Source organism: Gymnogyps californianus, chromosome 25 (assembly GCF_018139145.2).
Source record: "Gymnogyps californianus isolate 813 chromosome 25, ASM1813914v2, whole genome shotgun sequence".
Classification (NCBI taxonomy): Eukaryota; Metazoa; Chordata; class Aves; order Accipitriformes; family Cathartidae; genus Gymnogyps; species Gymnogyps californianus.
Window position 1 is genome coordinate 4,195,936 of NC_059495.1, and position 17,806 is coordinate 4,213,741.

The following is a 17,806-nucleotide window of genomic DNA, read 5'->3' on the forward strand; positions in this document are numbered from 1 at the left end:
AAATGAAGCTTATGAAGCCAATACCTGATTTTTAAAAGTGGCCTGAACGCTAAGAGCCCAAGAGGAACACCCATCGGGTGCTTTGGGTTTCAGTGCTTTTTCAGTTGAAAGATCACCTCACACTTAGTCTCAAATGTTATCTCCTGAAAGGGAAGTTGACATTTGGTGGTTCCTTAACCTTTCAGATAGACGCTCTGTCTGCAAGGCTGAGCATTTCCTGCTCCACTCGCTACCTCAAGCCACTGCCACAAAACTTTCCTCAGCCATGTAAAGGCTGTGTTCGGTTTTTCACTGCATTTCTGAGATGCAAACAGGGCTCTGTTAGAAGACCCCAAGTGCTCTGGCAGCCTAGGGGGGAACCTTTTCAAACCTCAGTACCAACACATCTGGCTCCATTGCCTGGTCCTCTACTGCTTCTGGAGGGGAGAACCTGTCAGGAGCCGGGAGGGGGGAGATAACCAGAGCACCCCGTGTTTCAACGGCCCCCGCTGCTGAATGGGCTCTCCAGGTGCCCTCCGATTACCTCCAAACTTGGAAGTCAGAACCGTATCAGAGCACTATAATAGCTCCCTGACTCATCCTCCCACCCTCCGTCGCTGTGGCGCTCAGCTTGGACTAGTCACACAACCGGTTTAGTCCTTATCATAGGCTTATCCTGGAGTTTAAGTGCATCAGGATAAGGCAACTTCTGAGTCCCTGGGGTGTCTTTGTGCTAGACTGGCACCCCATAGCACCATGCAGAACAGCTACAAGTCTCTGCCCCTGGTTCAGAGGAAGAGATACAGACATGTCATCGGTTCATCACACCTCTGATGCATTGCTTTCACCTGACAGTGACCTAGAACTTTTCTTCCCTGTAGAAGAGGGAGGAAACAGCTGTTATCTTTACAATGCACATTTTGGAAGGCAGCGACAGGCACAGAGACATTAGGCGGGTCCAAGGACTGCTGCAGCCACGTGAGAATGGTACAAGTGTTCTCATGCACGGTGCAGACGTACCCTCCAAACCAACACAGTCAGAAGGGGCAGTTCTTACCACAAAAACACTGACCCAGAAGAAGGAAGCATCAATGGCTCCCAGCAAGCTTCTGCCCCTGCGACTGCTCCAATTCACACCAAATTGGTTCTTTCTTAGCGGAAGCTGATTGCTGCATTGCAGTCCACAGCTTGGTCAAGTTATCACATTAAAGTCTCTGGGGCTTTTTCAGAGATCCAGAGCATATTTTTTCTTGCTGATCAAAAAAAAAGATGGATGAGCTTGCAGAGCTACCCCTGGCTGGCACTTGGAGCCAAGTTTCTGAATAGCTGCAATTTTGCCTGAATAATCAGTCAAATTTAATTGCAATTTTTGGTTGAATAAGCAAGAATAAATTACATGCAAACAATGTGTCCTATGATTACCACATCTACTGGAAAAGTCCCAATATTGCACATACTTTTCACCTTTCTGCTTCCTGGAATCTTTTCCTAATACAGGTTCTTTTCCTGCAGGATCATTTTGAATCATTATCATATCAATGTCTGTTTCCACAATTTTGGAATACCTCACCCTCAGTGGGCAAACTGGTAATCCAACTAGTGTCCAGGGAAGAGATTTAATCAACTTGCATGAACCTGTAAATTCCATAGATTTGTAATTGCTACTGTAGGAGAGAGAACAAAGGAGGGAGAGTAAAAATTATGATTTTTAACTTGCTTATTTTGGAGAGATCCTCAGCTGCTAATGAAAGAAAGGCTACCCCTTACCTGAAAAGTGTCTTTTTTGGCAGAAGACCCAGTGGGTTCAAAATTACAATAATTATCACACCATCCAGAAACCCATTGTTTTCTGAATGTAAATGAGTTTTGGCAGTTTGGCAAGGATGCCTTGTCTACCACCCTGGTGTGACTCAGGACTGAATCAGACCACAAGTCTCTAATAATTTGATCCAAGGTGCAACATATATAGGGAACTCATGTTTGACTTCCCCAAAGGCTTTTCAGAAACTAGCCTACAATTTGTTCCACTTGAGCTATCTTGAAAAGTTTGGCTCCCAGTTCCTGTTCAGAGGCGATAGACCCTCTTAGACCTTCAAAAAGCTGCTAATCTCGACAGTCACTTGCTGTTAACTGACATCTTCTTGTTGCAGATGTTCACGTGGAGCCCCACAAGAAGCAGCTCCACGTGACGCTGGCCTATCACTTCCAGACCAGCCACCTGCCCACGCTGGAGAAGTTAGCGCAGAACATTGATGTCAAGCTGGGCTGCGACTGGGTTGCCGCGATATTCTCCCGAGACATACGCTTCGTTAATCACGAGGTAAATTTTTGGAGCTTGTTTCAGTCCAAAAAAAAAAAAAAAAAAAAAAGAGGACCTAGCAGAGTTGCCAGCTGTTTTAGCGGCATTTGCAGCTCAAGAGTGCTCACAAGCTGCAAGCTGAATGAGGACTCCCATGTCCCCTGCTGGGAGCTGCAAGGATACACAGCGCAGACTATACAGACATTAAGGAATTTGCCTCAGGTCCCACAAGGACACCCAGAACATAGATCTCCCACATCCCACCAGTCATCTTAACAAACAGACCATCTTGCCTTTTTTTTGCTTTTTACTCATACTGTCTAGACTTGCTATTTCACCCACCTCATTTCTTGCTTCTTGTGGGAACAATGTCCTGCTAGATTGATTAATTCCAACAATGACTCTCCTGTTAGCTCAATGTAATCTGGTCTGATCTCTCAAGAACCAGGCCACTATCTTAACCTAACCGCTATCCGTTTCTTCTGTACAGACTTGACATTATTATTAATCACAGCATTTAGTTTTCATCATGTAAGAAACGTTTACCCTCATGGCCTGTATACTTCAATTACTCATATGGATTCTACAACTGCAGTATCTAAGTGTCTTAACATAGTTTTCTTAATAATGTTGTTTTCCAACACAATATACAGAAAAAAATATATTATTTCCAATTTGTAGATTGGGATCTTGGGCATAGAGGAACCACGCATGAGATTCATCTCACCTCCCTGTAAATATCCCCAAGTGAGACCTCTAAGTCTGAGCCAGTCTGAGGCTCCCTTTGCATTGAGGCTCAGTGCAGAGAAACAGGCACCTCCAGAAAGTGAGTCATCTGACCCACCTAAGATGTCTACGTCAGGATGAGATGAATCAACTTCTGGAGGAGGGAACCTCCAGAAGGTGCCTGCTCAGGCTCAGGCAGCTAACTAGACTCCTGAGGTTGGGGTGATTAACCCCACCAAAGTGCATTGTCCAGAATCAAACACACAAAACCTGTGGCAGAGTGGGAAAAAGTTATTTTAGTCCAGCACACAATACACCACAGAGTAAACAGATGCCAAAGCTGAAGTCTCTCGTGCACAGCGCTCTGACCCAGCCCAGGCCATGCTTCCCATGCGTGACAGCCTCCTTTCCTATCCAAAGAGTCATCTTGTCCTTTAGAAGCTGCAAGTAGTCAACACTATCACTGACTGCAAAGGGAGTTGCTGATGAAAACCAGCTCGCATCTTTGCATATCTAACTTCAGGCAGCCATGTGTGAAAGTTTTGGCCTTGTGGTATCAGGTGACAGTGACTAGTTTCCATCTTCCTTTGAAGATACCACAAATAGTCTAGGAGGATTAGTGAGCAAATGGGCTGACACCATCAGGAGATCAGAGCTGCTCAGCAGATTATGGTTTTATTTTGCGTGATGCCATTGCAGAAGTTAGGCTTGGCCAGGGACAATAACACATTTGTTCTCCTTTTAAATGGGGGACTGCTGTAGCCATTTCCAAGGAAAGTTACTGATAGACATTTAAGACGTGTGGATTCCTCATGCTCCAGTGAAGAGAAGATTACAGAATTCCACTCACTGATCTTTCCCCCACTTTTTAACTTAATCCTGTTCATGTTAGGAAATACAAAGAAAACAATGTGGCCACATCCCAGTACTTCTCACCACCTGTGCTTTTTGCTCTGTGTTCTCATGAACAGTTTTGAGAGCAGGGAGTCACAGAGTCAAACCTGTTAGCCCCCTGACAGTGTCTCTGCCTTGTCTTCAAAAGCAACAGCAACAAGGAGAACTGCTCTTTCAGATCAAGCACGAGTAGGTAAACCAAAAATGGTCACTAACCACTAGAGCTGTGTAAATTCCAGGTCCCAATAAGAATTTGGTTCCTTTTTTAACAGGGCGCTTAGATTTAAGCACACGGTCATGTTTTTGCTCACTCTAAAAAATCATCCCCCCCTTTCCCTCCTGGTTATCAAAGACACGACTGGAATCAAAGAGGGAAGAAGGAGTAAATACTTAGAAAAGCTTTCCAACAGCAAAGAGTGGGAAGTGGCAGGAATTCCCTGAAGGTAAAGCTTTCCTGGATAAAGCACAAAGTCATGCATTACAAGGAGAGCTGTTCGCACCTCACTAAGGTTAAAGGTCCGGTATGGGAGTGCTCCTGCCCCACTCTGCTAAAGGTTCCCTTCCATTAACAATCCTTTCTTTGATTTGTGCTTCTGTTTCTCCCCCAGACTCTGCAAGTGATCTATCCTTACACCCCCCAGAATGATGATGAACTGGAGCTGGTCCCAGGGGATTTTATTTTCATGTCCCCAGTGGAACAAACCAGTACAAGTGAGGGCTGGATTTATGGCATTTCCCTTGCAACTGGCTGTTCTGGGCTACTGCCTGAAAATTACATCACGAAGGCGGATGAATGTGGGACCTGGGTGTTTCATGGGTAGGTAAAGCCGCTCAGTCCAGTTTCCATCGCTGTAAAAAGGGGGCTCAGCAGCTGTGATTTCACCTGGGTAAGTGAAGAGTCTCCCAGGGCTGCTGAGAAGGTCACTTGGGGGAGACGTACTGGCATACAAAGCCCCATCTCATAAGCAAAGGAAGAGCAGATGCTATCCCTGTGCATGGGATTAGAGGACGATGTGATTTATTTAGCTAAGATGTTACAGCAACTGTTACTCATAGGATCGCTGCTGGTGGTTAACGGAGCCGGCGCATATGGCCGCTGTAGAGCCACTGCTGTGTGGACACCTCTGTGGTGGGACTCGGATCAGGAAGGTTTAAATTTGAGCATTAATTTGGGAAGCGAGATCTTCTGTGTATAATTCCCTGGGGAAAAGGACTTGGGATCAGCAATGTTTCTTAAGATACTTAGCAAGATTTTCAGAAGCGGTTAGTTGCCTGCCTGCTGTTGGCTTCAATGAGAATGCAGACCTCACATTTTGAATAAGGTTATGCCTTATGCCTCTTGATTTTGATGGGAATTAGTTAAACAGCAATAAAAAACTAGTGCTTGAGGGGTGGATCTGGGCCCTCCTGCAAGCCTGTCTGCATCTCTAAGCACCCAAACACCTTTGACAAATCTGGAGCATGGGCAGTAGTCTGTACCTTAGAGCACAAGATGACAAGGAGAGGGGAGAGGCACGTTCCTGCCTGCTGCCCCTCTGCTAAGCACCGTGCAGGTACAGCAGTTTGGTTACGGTCACACCAGCGAGCAGGTTAGTTACAAAGGGAAGGGATGGAGATACAAAACAAAACCCAGACAGTTTGTATTTCAAATTTCAGTGGGCAAACATGACCTATGGGGAGAGAGTCTGAGCAGAAGAGGAAAGCATTCGGTAACCCATGTCAGCAAAGGACAGCCAGAGGAACTGACCTAACTCAGCACTTAATAGAAACTGATCCAACAACTCCTCAAATCAAGCAAAATGCAGGAAACAAAAAGAGCAAAAAGGGCAAGCAGGTTTTTTCTTTGCCTGTGACTTTTCAGGCTTAACACATGGAGCGTGGTGAATGACAGATGGAGAGCAGGCACAGGGCAATCATAGCTTGCAGGCTGGCTTCCAGATGTGACTGCCACCAACCACTGCCCTTCTGTAAACCAGCCCTGGCTTAGCCCTGAGTCCTCCCCAACCCAGAAGTCTGTCAGGCAGGGACAAGCATAGCAAGAGATCACTCATTTACCCCTCTTGTCACAACCATCTATTCTTTTCGTGCCTGCCCTCTGAGAAATGAACACCACTAATAAAGGGCTTTCATCCATATGTTAGCCAAACAGAACAAACCTACCTATACTGAGTCTGTCACTATCAAACTCCAACTCATCTTTCATTATGAGGAAAGAAAAGACCTCCAGTAACCAGGGCTTACAGAAATGAAAATCAAGACACATGGGCAAAGTCAATCAGAGTGTTTGTATGAAGACAGGACTTAATCCAGACCCTCCAATCTGCAATCCAGCAAGACCATCCTTTCTTCCCCTAAAATGCACCAGCCAAAATGGTCTCAAGTCCACATACACTGCAGCAGCCTGCTCTAGTGGATTCTGCTTTTTTTTCTTACAGTGTTTGGAAGAGTTTTGAGGCCTAGGGAGTAGCATGGGAAAGAATTACTATTACAGCAACAACTAAAAGGAAAGCCAAATGTTTTGTAACTCCAGCACCTCTGGCTCCAGGCAAGCAAAGAAAGGAAATGCCCCTTCCCTGATTACTGCTAAAGACTGTAAATCACAAATTGGAGCATGCAATATGGAGTATTTATCAAAAACATTACTACATACCCGGAAACAGTCTCATTTTACACAACAGCTTCCCGCAGGGAATATTAGGTTACAGAATGTCATGCAGTCAAAACAATATAACAAGCTAAGGACAACCTAAGCCCCACTGCCATCTAGGCCATGGTATTCACGGTAGGATGCTTGTGGTAAGAGAAGAACAGCACACAGATATGTTCATTTCGCAGACATGAAAGTAAGCATGGCAGTACTCACCGGGACTGCAGGAGAACTGCCGCGGTGCAGGAGGTGGGACCCAGCTCATGGTGTTGGGACCAAGGCTGCTGTTGGCAAGCGATGCTGTGATCCTGGGGGCTGGTTTGTGCTGCCTCTGTGTACACAGCCACGTCCTGTTTCATCCCTGCAGAGGATGAAAGAGAAAGAAATAACAGCCATGGAGCTTTCCCTCCTAGTCACAAGAGACTGCATTCTTCAAGTGAAAATCATGCATTATTGAGATCATCACAAAAATACAGCTCACTCTGGGCTGCAGCACCCTGGATATACCATGCAAGAGATATGACAGGCAAAATGCTATTCTGGAATATTTGGTCGGATCTTTAATACAGCAAATTAGATTGCTAGTTCCTGCACATTTCACCTGAAAAAGGTTTCCCTGTTGCACCGCTCGAGTGAGGCAGTAGCTGAACTGTGGCCTTTGCAGGACATGGTTTTTATGGCTAATATCCAAATAGCGCCTCAAGAGCTCTGCCCGGCACACAGACCTTCCTGGCTAGCACTGTACAAACATACAACAAAAAGATGTCCCTGTCCTATACTAAGGTCTGTACCTGAGCTGCAGACCAAGAGGCTGCCACACTAAGAAGACAAGCTTGATGATCTATTTAATAGGGGAGAAGAGGCTTTGCCTTCAAGGCAGAGTTACTGCCCACAAAACCAGGTTGTGTCTTGAGAGACTCCAGGTCTGAATCCTTTCCCTGTCTACTAAAAATAGGAATGGTATCACTTCTATTCTGCAAACCCCAAGGATTTTCCGTACATCTAAACTACATTTCTTTGCTGGCTGTGGCACATCCCTGCATGATTTCTTCTCATGCCAAGGACTGGGCCTGCTGGTAACAGTGAGGAGAAACATTCGGTCTCTGATCAGTGCTATAGGTTGGAAAATAATTGAAGATAAATTGCTTCAGCATCCCACACAACGCAACCTAGATCCTAAGTCTGTGTAACCCATTCTTGCCATCCCCTCAGTAAGGGTATGCGAGTGAAAAAGAACCTTTCTGAAACAAGCACTGGACTCTCCTTAGGGGAGGAACTGGTTGTGTTTGTATCAATGTCAGGAGATCTGTTCTGACTAAGCCTAGGAGAGGACCTGGCCATAAGTATGTTAAAAACAAAATACTTTTTCCCCTGTATGGTATCAAGATGGAAAGCCTCTCCTGGTAGCAGCAGAAGCTACTGGTGAGCTGAAACTACTTGAAATTAATCCAAACTACAGATCCAGTATTAAAGATATATGTATGTATACCTACCTTAAAAGGTCCCCAGCAGACTGCTTGCAGAGTATTTTCTAAGTTGCCTTTCGTGCCTGAAAATGAGTGGGCTACCAAGTCAAAAGCAGTAACTCTCCACCTTCAGCACACGGAGCCCAGAGGAATTGGGAAGCCCAGCGAAGGTACAAGAATTTCCTTGCCCCACAGAAGCCACAAAAACCAAGCGTTCAAGACCATGGGGCTCTCCGCATATGCATGTAAAGGCATATGGCAGAAGTAAGTGTTCTATCTTTGCATCTGTGGACCCAGCACCACCCAAAAGCTAAAACTTGTGATGGTTCCCTGCACTGCTTTTCCATTACCAGCAAAGCCAGAAATAGTCACCTCCTCTGCCCCAAAATGGATAGAAGCACTGTAGATATTACACCACAGTCTATTTCCGCTCCTCGTGAGATGCCGAAGCTATTCCTTGCCCCTTTAATAAGCCTGAGAAATCAGACTTGGCACAAGTACCAGGGGGAGGAAAAACAGCCCTAATTTTTCAAGCTATATTTGGGCCTCAGTAGGTTTCTTTCCACTCTGTCTTCCTCCCGTTCTGCAACAATGGCTGGTTCATTTTCCCCAGGGATCCCTCTCCTCTAGATAATGATGAGTGATGTGGCAGAGGAGTCTTTTCCTACACAGAGCTGAGGACCAGTACTGTTGTGCCATGACAGAGACCCTTTCTCCATCCTCTGCTGCATCTCCGTTCTTCAAGGGGCCTTTCCTGACTGGGAGGACATTGCCTCCAGGGACACAGCAGTATCACTGACAGAGCAGTGAAGGCAAGGCATCATCCAGAAGACAGCAGATGTTGTTGTCTGCCTTCAGTCTCTGTTTGCCAAGCAGAGGAACCACAAGCCTTTGGGAAAAGCTTCCAAACAATGACCTATGCTCAGAAGATGACTAAGCTGAAATAGCTTCAGCGGTTTCTGTTTTCCAGCAACATCAAGGAGACACCACTGAAGACAGGCTGGTGACTCTCCTCCAGACCCAGCAAGATAGTATGCCTTTGCCTCATCATCATTCGCAGCGAATCCTAGTGTCTATAAATAGATAGTAAAGCATTCATGGCCTTTTAATAAGGGCTTACAGAGAAAGAAAGTCTCAGAAATTGTGCAGCAGCTCCTGGAGGTAAAGGGAAGAGGGGTAACCAAACAAATCCAGTGAGGGTGTATCTGTGCTAGCTGCATCTGCACTCCAAGCTGACCACTTAATACAGTGATAAATGTCTGTTCGTGCTCCCTGCTCAGGGCTTAGCCACCCTGGGCTTGGCACACGCTAATGCACTCAGGCAGCTTTTGGATCAGAGTTGGCCTTATCCTGCCAGCTGGAAGTGTGGTCTGAGTGTACTTCTGCCTGCAGTATATCGCATGCATATATTCTAAGGAGGAGGGTTAGACATGATTTCTCACCTCAGCACCTGCTAATATTTCCCTCAGCTTATCCACAAAGCTCTCCTGCCTACATCTAACTCCTCTTCAAGAGCTACCACCCCTGTTCCACCTCGGAGTCGTACCGTGCTTAACTCAGAGGTATTTGCTGCCCTGTCCTCTGATGCCCCAAATGCCCTGACCTGCATTTGGGCAATGAGAGGAACAGTTCCTTGGAGCAAGCCCAGCCCTTGTTGGGAACTCACCGTGAATAAAATAAATACAGTTACAAGAATCTGTAAACCTAGAAGGTCAGGTCTGAAAGAGTAAGAGCAGGAGGCTGGAGAGGTTATCTGCTGCCTGAGGGCTGTGCCCAACGGTGGCTGCTGCAAGGCTGCTGCCTCACACTGTTGGACGGGGATCAACAGCACTGTCCCCGGCACAGCTGGTTCCCACCTCCCGCTCCCCTGGCCTGCCAGCGCTTCTCTGCATGGCATCTTCACCGAATAAGCCAGTACCTCAGTCTCATCTTTGCACCCTAATTCCACCAGATAAGGGACGAACATCAGGACCGACAGTGTGGTATTTTTTTTTTCTTTAAACTGGTGCAAATTATATGATCTCGCAGAAGATCAGTTCTTTACAAAAATGCAGATGACCTATTTTTGTTCCATGGTAGAGGCACTTGGTGTTATTTTAACAGCTATGAAACCCCTCTGAGATTTTATCCTAACTAGGTGCTAGTCAGGAAGGAACTTCTGACATATTTAAGGCACTGAAAAGTGCAAGCAATGGCAACTATTTCTGTCAAAGTAAATGACCATATACATTATCTGACTTTTTTTTTAATGACTAAGCAAACGTAACCCATACAAGGTAACCGAATCAGCAGAGGGTCACTGCAGCTTCTGTAATTGCCTGTCAGAGTTTACTCCCGCGGGTCTTGATCAAAGTCCTTGAACGTCTGGACATGAGAGCTTTATTCAGAGGGACCATCATTAGATAAGCCCCTTGAGGGCAAATGGGATCTATTATATCCCTTTGGCTACACTTAACAGGAAGCATTGGTGAGAATAAATTCCCACTGTAGATGGGAAACGGAATAGACAGCACTGAAAAATGTAGCAACAACAACCCAGACTGAGTGTGCCATTTCCCTGCCAGGGGATACAAGCTATTTTGTGCGCAGGAACCCTGAAAACTGCCCAGCATGAGAGGCAGGGCTGTGCTCCAGCTTGCTACTGAAGCAATAGCTTATGCTACAAAGGTGAGCGAAAACTCCCCATAGCCATTAGTTTCCAAACTTTGGTCCACAAAACCATGGTAAGTAACATGCAGCTGGTCCCCAGATGATGTTAGGGAGCATCCTGTGGCTGTGAGGAAGATCTTGGCATTTTCCATGAGAATATTTGAGGGCTGAGAGGGCCTCACAGACCAAAGTTTGGGAACTGTTGTTCTGTGAAACTGTTTCTAAGGAAACAGAAAGCCTGTTGAGATGAGATTTGTCTCTTCGTGTGTGTACGTCACCTAGCAAGGTGCTCTCTAGGCAGCACTAAAATACAAATAATAATGTAATAACATGACAACAGTAATTATCATCAGTTCCTGAAGACTATAGAAATGTCCTTACTGCAGCCTGAGCACATGAAGTCCAAAGCATTCCCAAAGCCAACATCTTTCTATTTTTGGCAGGTCCTACTCAATTCTGAATACTACGTCTTCCCCGTCCCTTCAAGCCTTCACTGACGGAGCTCTGGAAAGAAGACAGCAGGAAGACCAAGGACCTGGGGACGCGGGGCCACTCACTATCATCTGCCAGAACGTGCAGGTAGGGACCCACACACACGCATAAATCACACACAGTTTTAGTGGCAAGTTTCCAGCAGCTGGGTTTTCCCCGACAACTTATCCTCTGGTCTCCTTTCACTGCCTGCATCAGAAGTTACAAGTTAAAGTTCTCTGCAAGCTTTTGAATGACACAGTTAACCACAGGCACAGAAGACATCGCTGTCCCCAAACCTGCTTTTAGCATGGGGCGGCAGGGCCCCATCCTCTGCTCACTTTAGCAGTTTTATACCAGCACAAATTTACCGACTTCAGAAGACTTTCCTGTACCCGTATTTGCACTAGGGTAAAGCAAGAGGTGCCTGGTCCTGACTCCGTTAGTAAATCAGATCTCAGAAAAACCCTTGCACTTTGATGAAGGTCAAACATCCTGTAATTTTTCTTCCAGCCCCTGAGAATAACCAGCCAGCCAGGGCCTCAGAAACGCTGCCTGTTTGTCTGCAGACATGGGGAAAGGATGGATGTCGTTTTTGGGAAGTACTGGTTGTCACAGTGTTTTGATGCCAAAGGTGAGTCGGCTCCCGTGGGTCTCTCAGGCTCTAGGTTTAGATGAAGGAAGGAGAGTGGCAACTGCCTGGGGCAAAGCTTAGATGGAAGCTGTGGTTTCCTAACACAAAGTGTCGCTTTGAGTGGTTACCAGTGGCAGAGCACCTCCGTGCGGAGCTCTGCGATGGTAGGGCTGCGGTCAGAAGCAGAAACACAAGCCAGGGAGTAAATACTACATTTGCTAATATTTGGGAAATTATTGCAGGAAAGATTACATTAAAGTAACATCGCCAAAGAGTATTTTCATTTGGAAATGAAGTCATGATGTTAGTAGTCAGTGTCCAGTGCAAACATCTACTACCATCAGGACAATCTTTTGCACAGCTGGCTCAGTCCTAAATGAAAATAACACCACTGCAGGTACAGTTCAGAGTGCCTTTTGGGGCATAAGCTGGAGTTTGCAACCCGGTAATATGCCTGAGTTTCAGACTATAGTTAACAGACTATAACTTCAGGCTCTGTTGGCATTAGAGCTGATTGGAAATTTGTCAAAAAAGTCTTTTCTCAAAAAATGCCAATATCTTGTAGTCAAAATCGTTGGAAAAAAGGATGATTTTACAGCTACCTTCTTTCTAAATTACATTTGAAGAGCTCTGACATTTTAGCCTCCTGTAAAAGTGTAACATTTGAGGTTTCTTTTGTTGTGGGATAGAAGCTATTTTCCCTTGGGAAAATCTGTCCTGAAGATAACTTTAAAAACATTAGCAACATTCTCTGCTGATTTTGAACTGATACAGCTGCTTAACTTAATTTTGTCCGATTCCTGATAGTTTTACATGGGAAAAACTGCTCGACAGCCAGGTCTAGGCAGCCCTAGAGGGTAGCAACAGGCATAATGCTCTCTGCCTCTCTCTGATCAAATAATTCCAGCAACTGCTTCTAACCTTTCCCTCACAGGAAGGTATATGCGTAGTAACCTGAATATGCCTCACAGCTTACCTCAAAGAAGCGGCGGTTTCAGGGATTATGAAAAAGATGCGCCAATCACCGTGCTGGGCTGTACGCAGGCAAGGCTTGTTGGTAAGTTGTCCTCAGCAGACAAGAGGTTGCCCAGGAAGCTTTGCTATCTTCCTCCCACACACCCAGCCAGAGAAAGAGAAAGTGCAAGGCAGAAAAAAATGAATTGGGTGCCCTGAACTAACGGGATTTAGACGTTTCAAGAACCTTTGCAAAGTCTCTTCACCTTCCCCAGCGAGCCCCCTCTTTCAAAGGAAACCTTGTCTCCTTCAGCTGCTGCAGCTGAAGAAAAGACAAAGCACAAAATCTAGGACATGGTATGAAATCAGAGCCATCAGCAGTGTGGTTGCAGAGCATTCGCTACCACCCTGTAAACATGCCACACTGGAAGACGCTGTTATTACCAGTGTTGGTCAGAAATGCAGCAGTGTGTCACCTCATGCAAAATATGCTTTCTCCTTGACTTTGACAATCTTAAATTTTGACCTGCAGTTTTCCTGTCTGGCTTTATGTTTATGTGGCAAAAACACAGTCCAAATTATTTCCAGTGTTCTCCCACCCCCCCATCCTTGTCCCTGACTTCTGAGCCTGTTGGTTTGTGTGTAGACAGAAAATTATTTGGTAGTCAAAGAGCACATATTGAGCACTGTGATTAGGGGAGCCCAGCCCCTTAAAGACATGAGCTTCAGAGAGCAGTACTTAGCATTTCCTCAAATTCAAATCCTTTACAGTACTTTGTGTTGGTCACATTCAAACTAGGGCAGCTAAAATTATACTTGCTTTTTAAACAAAAATACATCACTGTACAACAGCAGGATGCTCAGACTCCCGGCCACATGGCATCAGGGTTCGCAATATGCGCATAACAGAAGGCGAATCTGGGAGTAATCACAGCACACTTTGCTGGTATCATTAAATGGGTCCGAGTATGCAACTGCATACGTGACCCAGACGCCATCAACCTGCCAGCGCGGCTGCAGCATGCCAGCCATCTGCAGGCAGCCGCTCCCCGCTGCAGCGGCACAGGCTCGACCTTGACGATTGCCGGAGCCGTAATTCCTCTGATGACTAAAGCAAATGAGCAGCTTCTCCGTGACGGAGGGCTGTTAGATGTGCCGCTCCTTCTAAATTACCCCACTTCTCTCAAGAGATTTATAGATCGGTTTGACATGGTTACAGCCATCATTAAACATACGAAGTCAAGGTTAATAACCCCTTCTTGCTCCCACTTCTTTGTCCTGCCTCTTCAAATATAACAAAAATATAACTCTTTCTTACTACAAGTCTGTGCAATGCTGAGCAGATTCCTGTTCTCATTTGGTTCCCTTAGGCATTGCAAGAATATTAATAACCCTAATAGTGGAGTTGATTCTTATCTCATTTTCAGTGATCTTCCACCTGTGTAATGAAATGGTAATTTATACTAGCGAAGAACCAAGCCAATTGAATTAAGTTGGGTTTGAGTTAAGTTGAATCATTCTGATTTACAGCTTATAAATGAAATGAAATTAAACTCAAGCTCTCTACAATTTTTCTCAGCACACTGTTTGCTTTTTGGCTAAATCTAAGAGAAGCAGAAACTGAGCAAAAGCTGCTGTGATTTCTTTGCATACTGGTTAAGTACCTAGATGCACGTGGAGCAACACACACAGAAAAATGTAACCCGGTTCCACAGCTGTGCACATCACAGTGCCCAACACACCGCTGAAATAAAATACGATGGGTACACGTATTTCCCATACACAAGCAGTGTAGCTGGGAAGCTGCTTTAGCTCCTTGCTGGGTGGCAGGTACCCTGCACACTGCTGTTGCTGTTACAATGCCATTTGTCTGGTTTTATTCACGGGTGTTGAAACTTGCTTGCAGGTGAAGCCTTGCTAGAAACTAATACCATTGTAGACTACATCTACAGCTCCCCATCCCTACGGTGTGTACAGACAGCACACAATATCCTGAAAGGTAAGAACCCAACGAGCAGGAAAGGCTGCATTCTCCTCGCTTTCTGGGAAAAACACTGCCAACCAGATAAAAGGGAGCCTGGCATGGGAGACCCAAGTAAATGATAATTCAGGGTGAAGATTATTTCCATGGGAGTTTACTTCCCATTAGCGCAACACTGTCCGTAAGGAGCCCTTTTCTAATGGCATAGTGTGACAAGTGCTTAGGCAAGCGGCGTGCTGGCCCTACCACCAGCTGCTGGTCAGGGTTGGGTTTATTGCCCTCCCCTGCAGAAGCCAGATGTGCGTTCGGGATGGGTGGACACGTCCAGCTCAGCATGCCTTGTGCCCTTGCCTGCTCATGCTCCTGCAGCTGCTCGTTGCTGCGTGCTCCCACAGCAACTGCTATCACCAAGAAACTTGCTGCCCCCAGTAAGAATAACTTACTGCAGAAACTGGGAAGGGAAATAGTGATAGAGGCATGAGATGTCCTGGCATTGGAAACAGTTGAAAAACAGCTCCAAAATACAGTCACGCCTAGGTTCAGTGTATTGCATGTAGCTGCCGGCCAGAGGTTTACATTCCCTGGCATATCATATGCCAAGTACATATATTAAATACTTCGTCTTTCATACCTACTATTAATCAACTGACTACTTAGAGAGAAAAAAAATAATTTACAATCAAACTGAAGTATTAAAGCTGCAAAGTCTCGCTGCCTTCCTCCCCAGGTACTTTCATTGATACCTGGTCTCCTCTCTCCCTTTTCCAGGTATGCAACAAGAGAACAACCTGAAAATTCGAATAGAGCCGGGCTTGTTTGAATGGACCAAGTGGGTCTCTGGGAACACACTACCTGCCTGGATACCCCCCGTGGATTTAGCTGCAGCTACTCTAAGCGTTGATACAACCTACAGGTAGCAGAAAGGGGGATGAGAGGGTCTTGCATTGCTTTTTGGCTTTGTTTCTGAAGAGTAACACTCTGCTGAGTTTTTAAATTTAAGCAGTGACTGGAAGAGCTGCTGAGGCTCCCAGAATAAACTGGGAGCAGGCTTGAGGCTGCTGTGTTGAACATGACCTGAGAATTATAAACCAAATTTCCCAGATTACTGGCAAGGTCCAGCTATATTGCTGATCATGGAGGTCCTCTTTCCATTACTCCTTCCATCCTGTGCATCTTTCAGGCGTCCAGGAAACCCTCAAAGTATTTTTGTTTGTTTTAACCCTTTTCCTAAAACTTGGGAGTCTGGGCTCAGCTAACAAAACTAGTTTTGCTGACTCAGTTCCCTGACCATCATGTTCATAGACTGAACCGGATCCTGGGCTCATTCATACCTGCCCTTCCCTTTCCCAGAGGAAAAAGCTTGTCTGTCTCTCTATTATGATTAGCATGGTGATGGATCTTAATTGTAAATTTTGCATCACCCTGGGGAACATGTTTACATCTGTCAGAAATTCAGGGTCTCCTGTGACATCAAAATTCAGAGGTTTTCTATCAAAGGGCTAAACCCTAAGCATTTATCACTTCTCAGCAGTTACATCTGAAACGTTTCTAGTGGAAAAAATTGCAGGTTTCTGACTCAGGTTTTCATGGTATTCAACCCAAAAACAGTTGGTGAAAGCAAACAAAGTAAACGTCTGGTTAAAAAACATTTGAATGGCAAATGGATAAGCACCACTGATCTTTCTTCCCACTTGCAGAAAAGGGAAATGCAAAGATAACTCGCTCGGCTTTCAGGGGCCTGACAGAGCCACTCCAAAAGCGCAGAGCTGACCTTCCCAGAGCTTGGCATTTTTGCCAGCCACCCCTGTGGCTGCACGGATCAGTCCTGGTGCCTGGCTAGGCTCCATATTCTGAACTCATGCCCTTGCTGCCAGCCTCTGCTGCTTTCCTTTTATCCAGCCACATGGCCATACCTCTGCGTTCCCAATATCATTGCCAACAAACACCACGGGGCTGCTGGGAGCAACCTGCAGCCTGAGTCTGGAGGGAAACTCAAGACTCTCTGCCTCCCCAGTGAAGCATCGCAGCCGTGGTGCCCTCCAGCCTAACACACAACTGCTTTTTACTGTAAGCTGCAGAGAGAAAGGCTAAATAAAACCCAGCAGAAATAGTCATGTGGCAAAGAATAGACAAGATGATCTGTTCAGGCTTCCTACTCTCAAATTTATGATTCATTTATACAAGCCAGACTCAAAGAGCTCCCACAAAGAAGGAAACTCCTGAAAGGTCACACAGTTCCAGTCCTCCACTGCACCTCACTGCTGAAATATCTGTATCACTATGACTTCTTGCAGAGACTAGCTCTTTCTATCTTAGTGTGGGCCTGATCACCAGCTGAGCAATCTCAGATAAAACAAAACATCTATAATACACACATAGTGTACATACACAGGAGTTTCACCTACATGGCCTTCGTGACAAATATTTTGTGGCTGGGCTTTTGTGGTTTATGGTATAACCAGAAACGCTGGTGTCCCAGTGCACTTGTGCGTTTAAGAACCCTCAAGTGGAATAAGCAGTTGAAACATTAAAAAGAAAAAAAAGAAGGAAAACGTAAAGAAAAAAAATATTATTTTTTTCATACCTAATTATACCATAAACCACTCCCGTTGCGTCCTTCCAGTCTGCAGCTAAAATTCCAACACTCTGAGGGTATCTAAATAGAAGTCCTTACACTGTATTTATCCCTGAAAGGGTATCACATGGCTAACACTCGGCAGAGCAGCTGGACCACAGGAGAGTCTCTGCTTCAGAAAACGCATGCCTTCTGGGAAGACCATAACGAATATTCTCAGCACAAGAAAAGAGCCGGCTCTTGTGTGGTCAGCCAGTTAGGTGGGGGACAGGGAGACAGCCCTCCTGGTGCTCTGTCTCCTCTCACAAGGGTAATTCCTGTCGATATATCAGATCGCTGCACGGAGGGAAAAGTTAGGTCTTTTCCTTGCACCACAGCACAAAAATACAGCCTTCTGCTTCCTATCCCTTGCTTCTCTGTGCACATCAGCCTACTCCAGCTGATACAATTGGCCAGAGTCCCGCCAGGCAATTCACTGAAACGCCCTGGCCTGGGAGGAGGCCGGCTAATTCCAGGCATTTCCCAGCAATG

At 45.7% G+C, this 17,806-nt stretch overlaps 1 protein-coding gene across 2 annotated transcripts in view; it reads left to right on the plus strand.

Moving 5' to 3' along the window:
* The window catches only part of UBASH3B (ubiquitin associated and SH3 domain containing B), a 74,675-nt gene that overhangs the window by 50,017 nt on the left and 6,852 nt on the right, over nt 1-17,806 (plus strand). For both annotated transcript variants that reach the window (XM_050910949.1, XM_050910950.1), the window contains exons 5-11: nt 2,130-2,299; nt 4,507-4,715; nt 11,104-11,239; nt 11,645-11,765; nt 12,700-12,822; nt 14,626-14,718; nt 15,469-15,613. In XM_050910949.1, the coding sequence (XP_050766906.1) occupies nt 2,130-2,299; nt 4,507-4,715; nt 11,104-11,239; nt 11,645-11,765; nt 12,700-12,822; nt 14,626-14,718; nt 15,469-15,613 (997 nt within the window). The remainder of the gene's footprint in view (nt 1-2,129; nt 2,300-4,506; nt 4,716-11,103; nt 11,240-11,644; nt 11,766-12,699; nt 12,823-14,625; nt 14,719-15,468; nt 15,614-17,806) is intronic.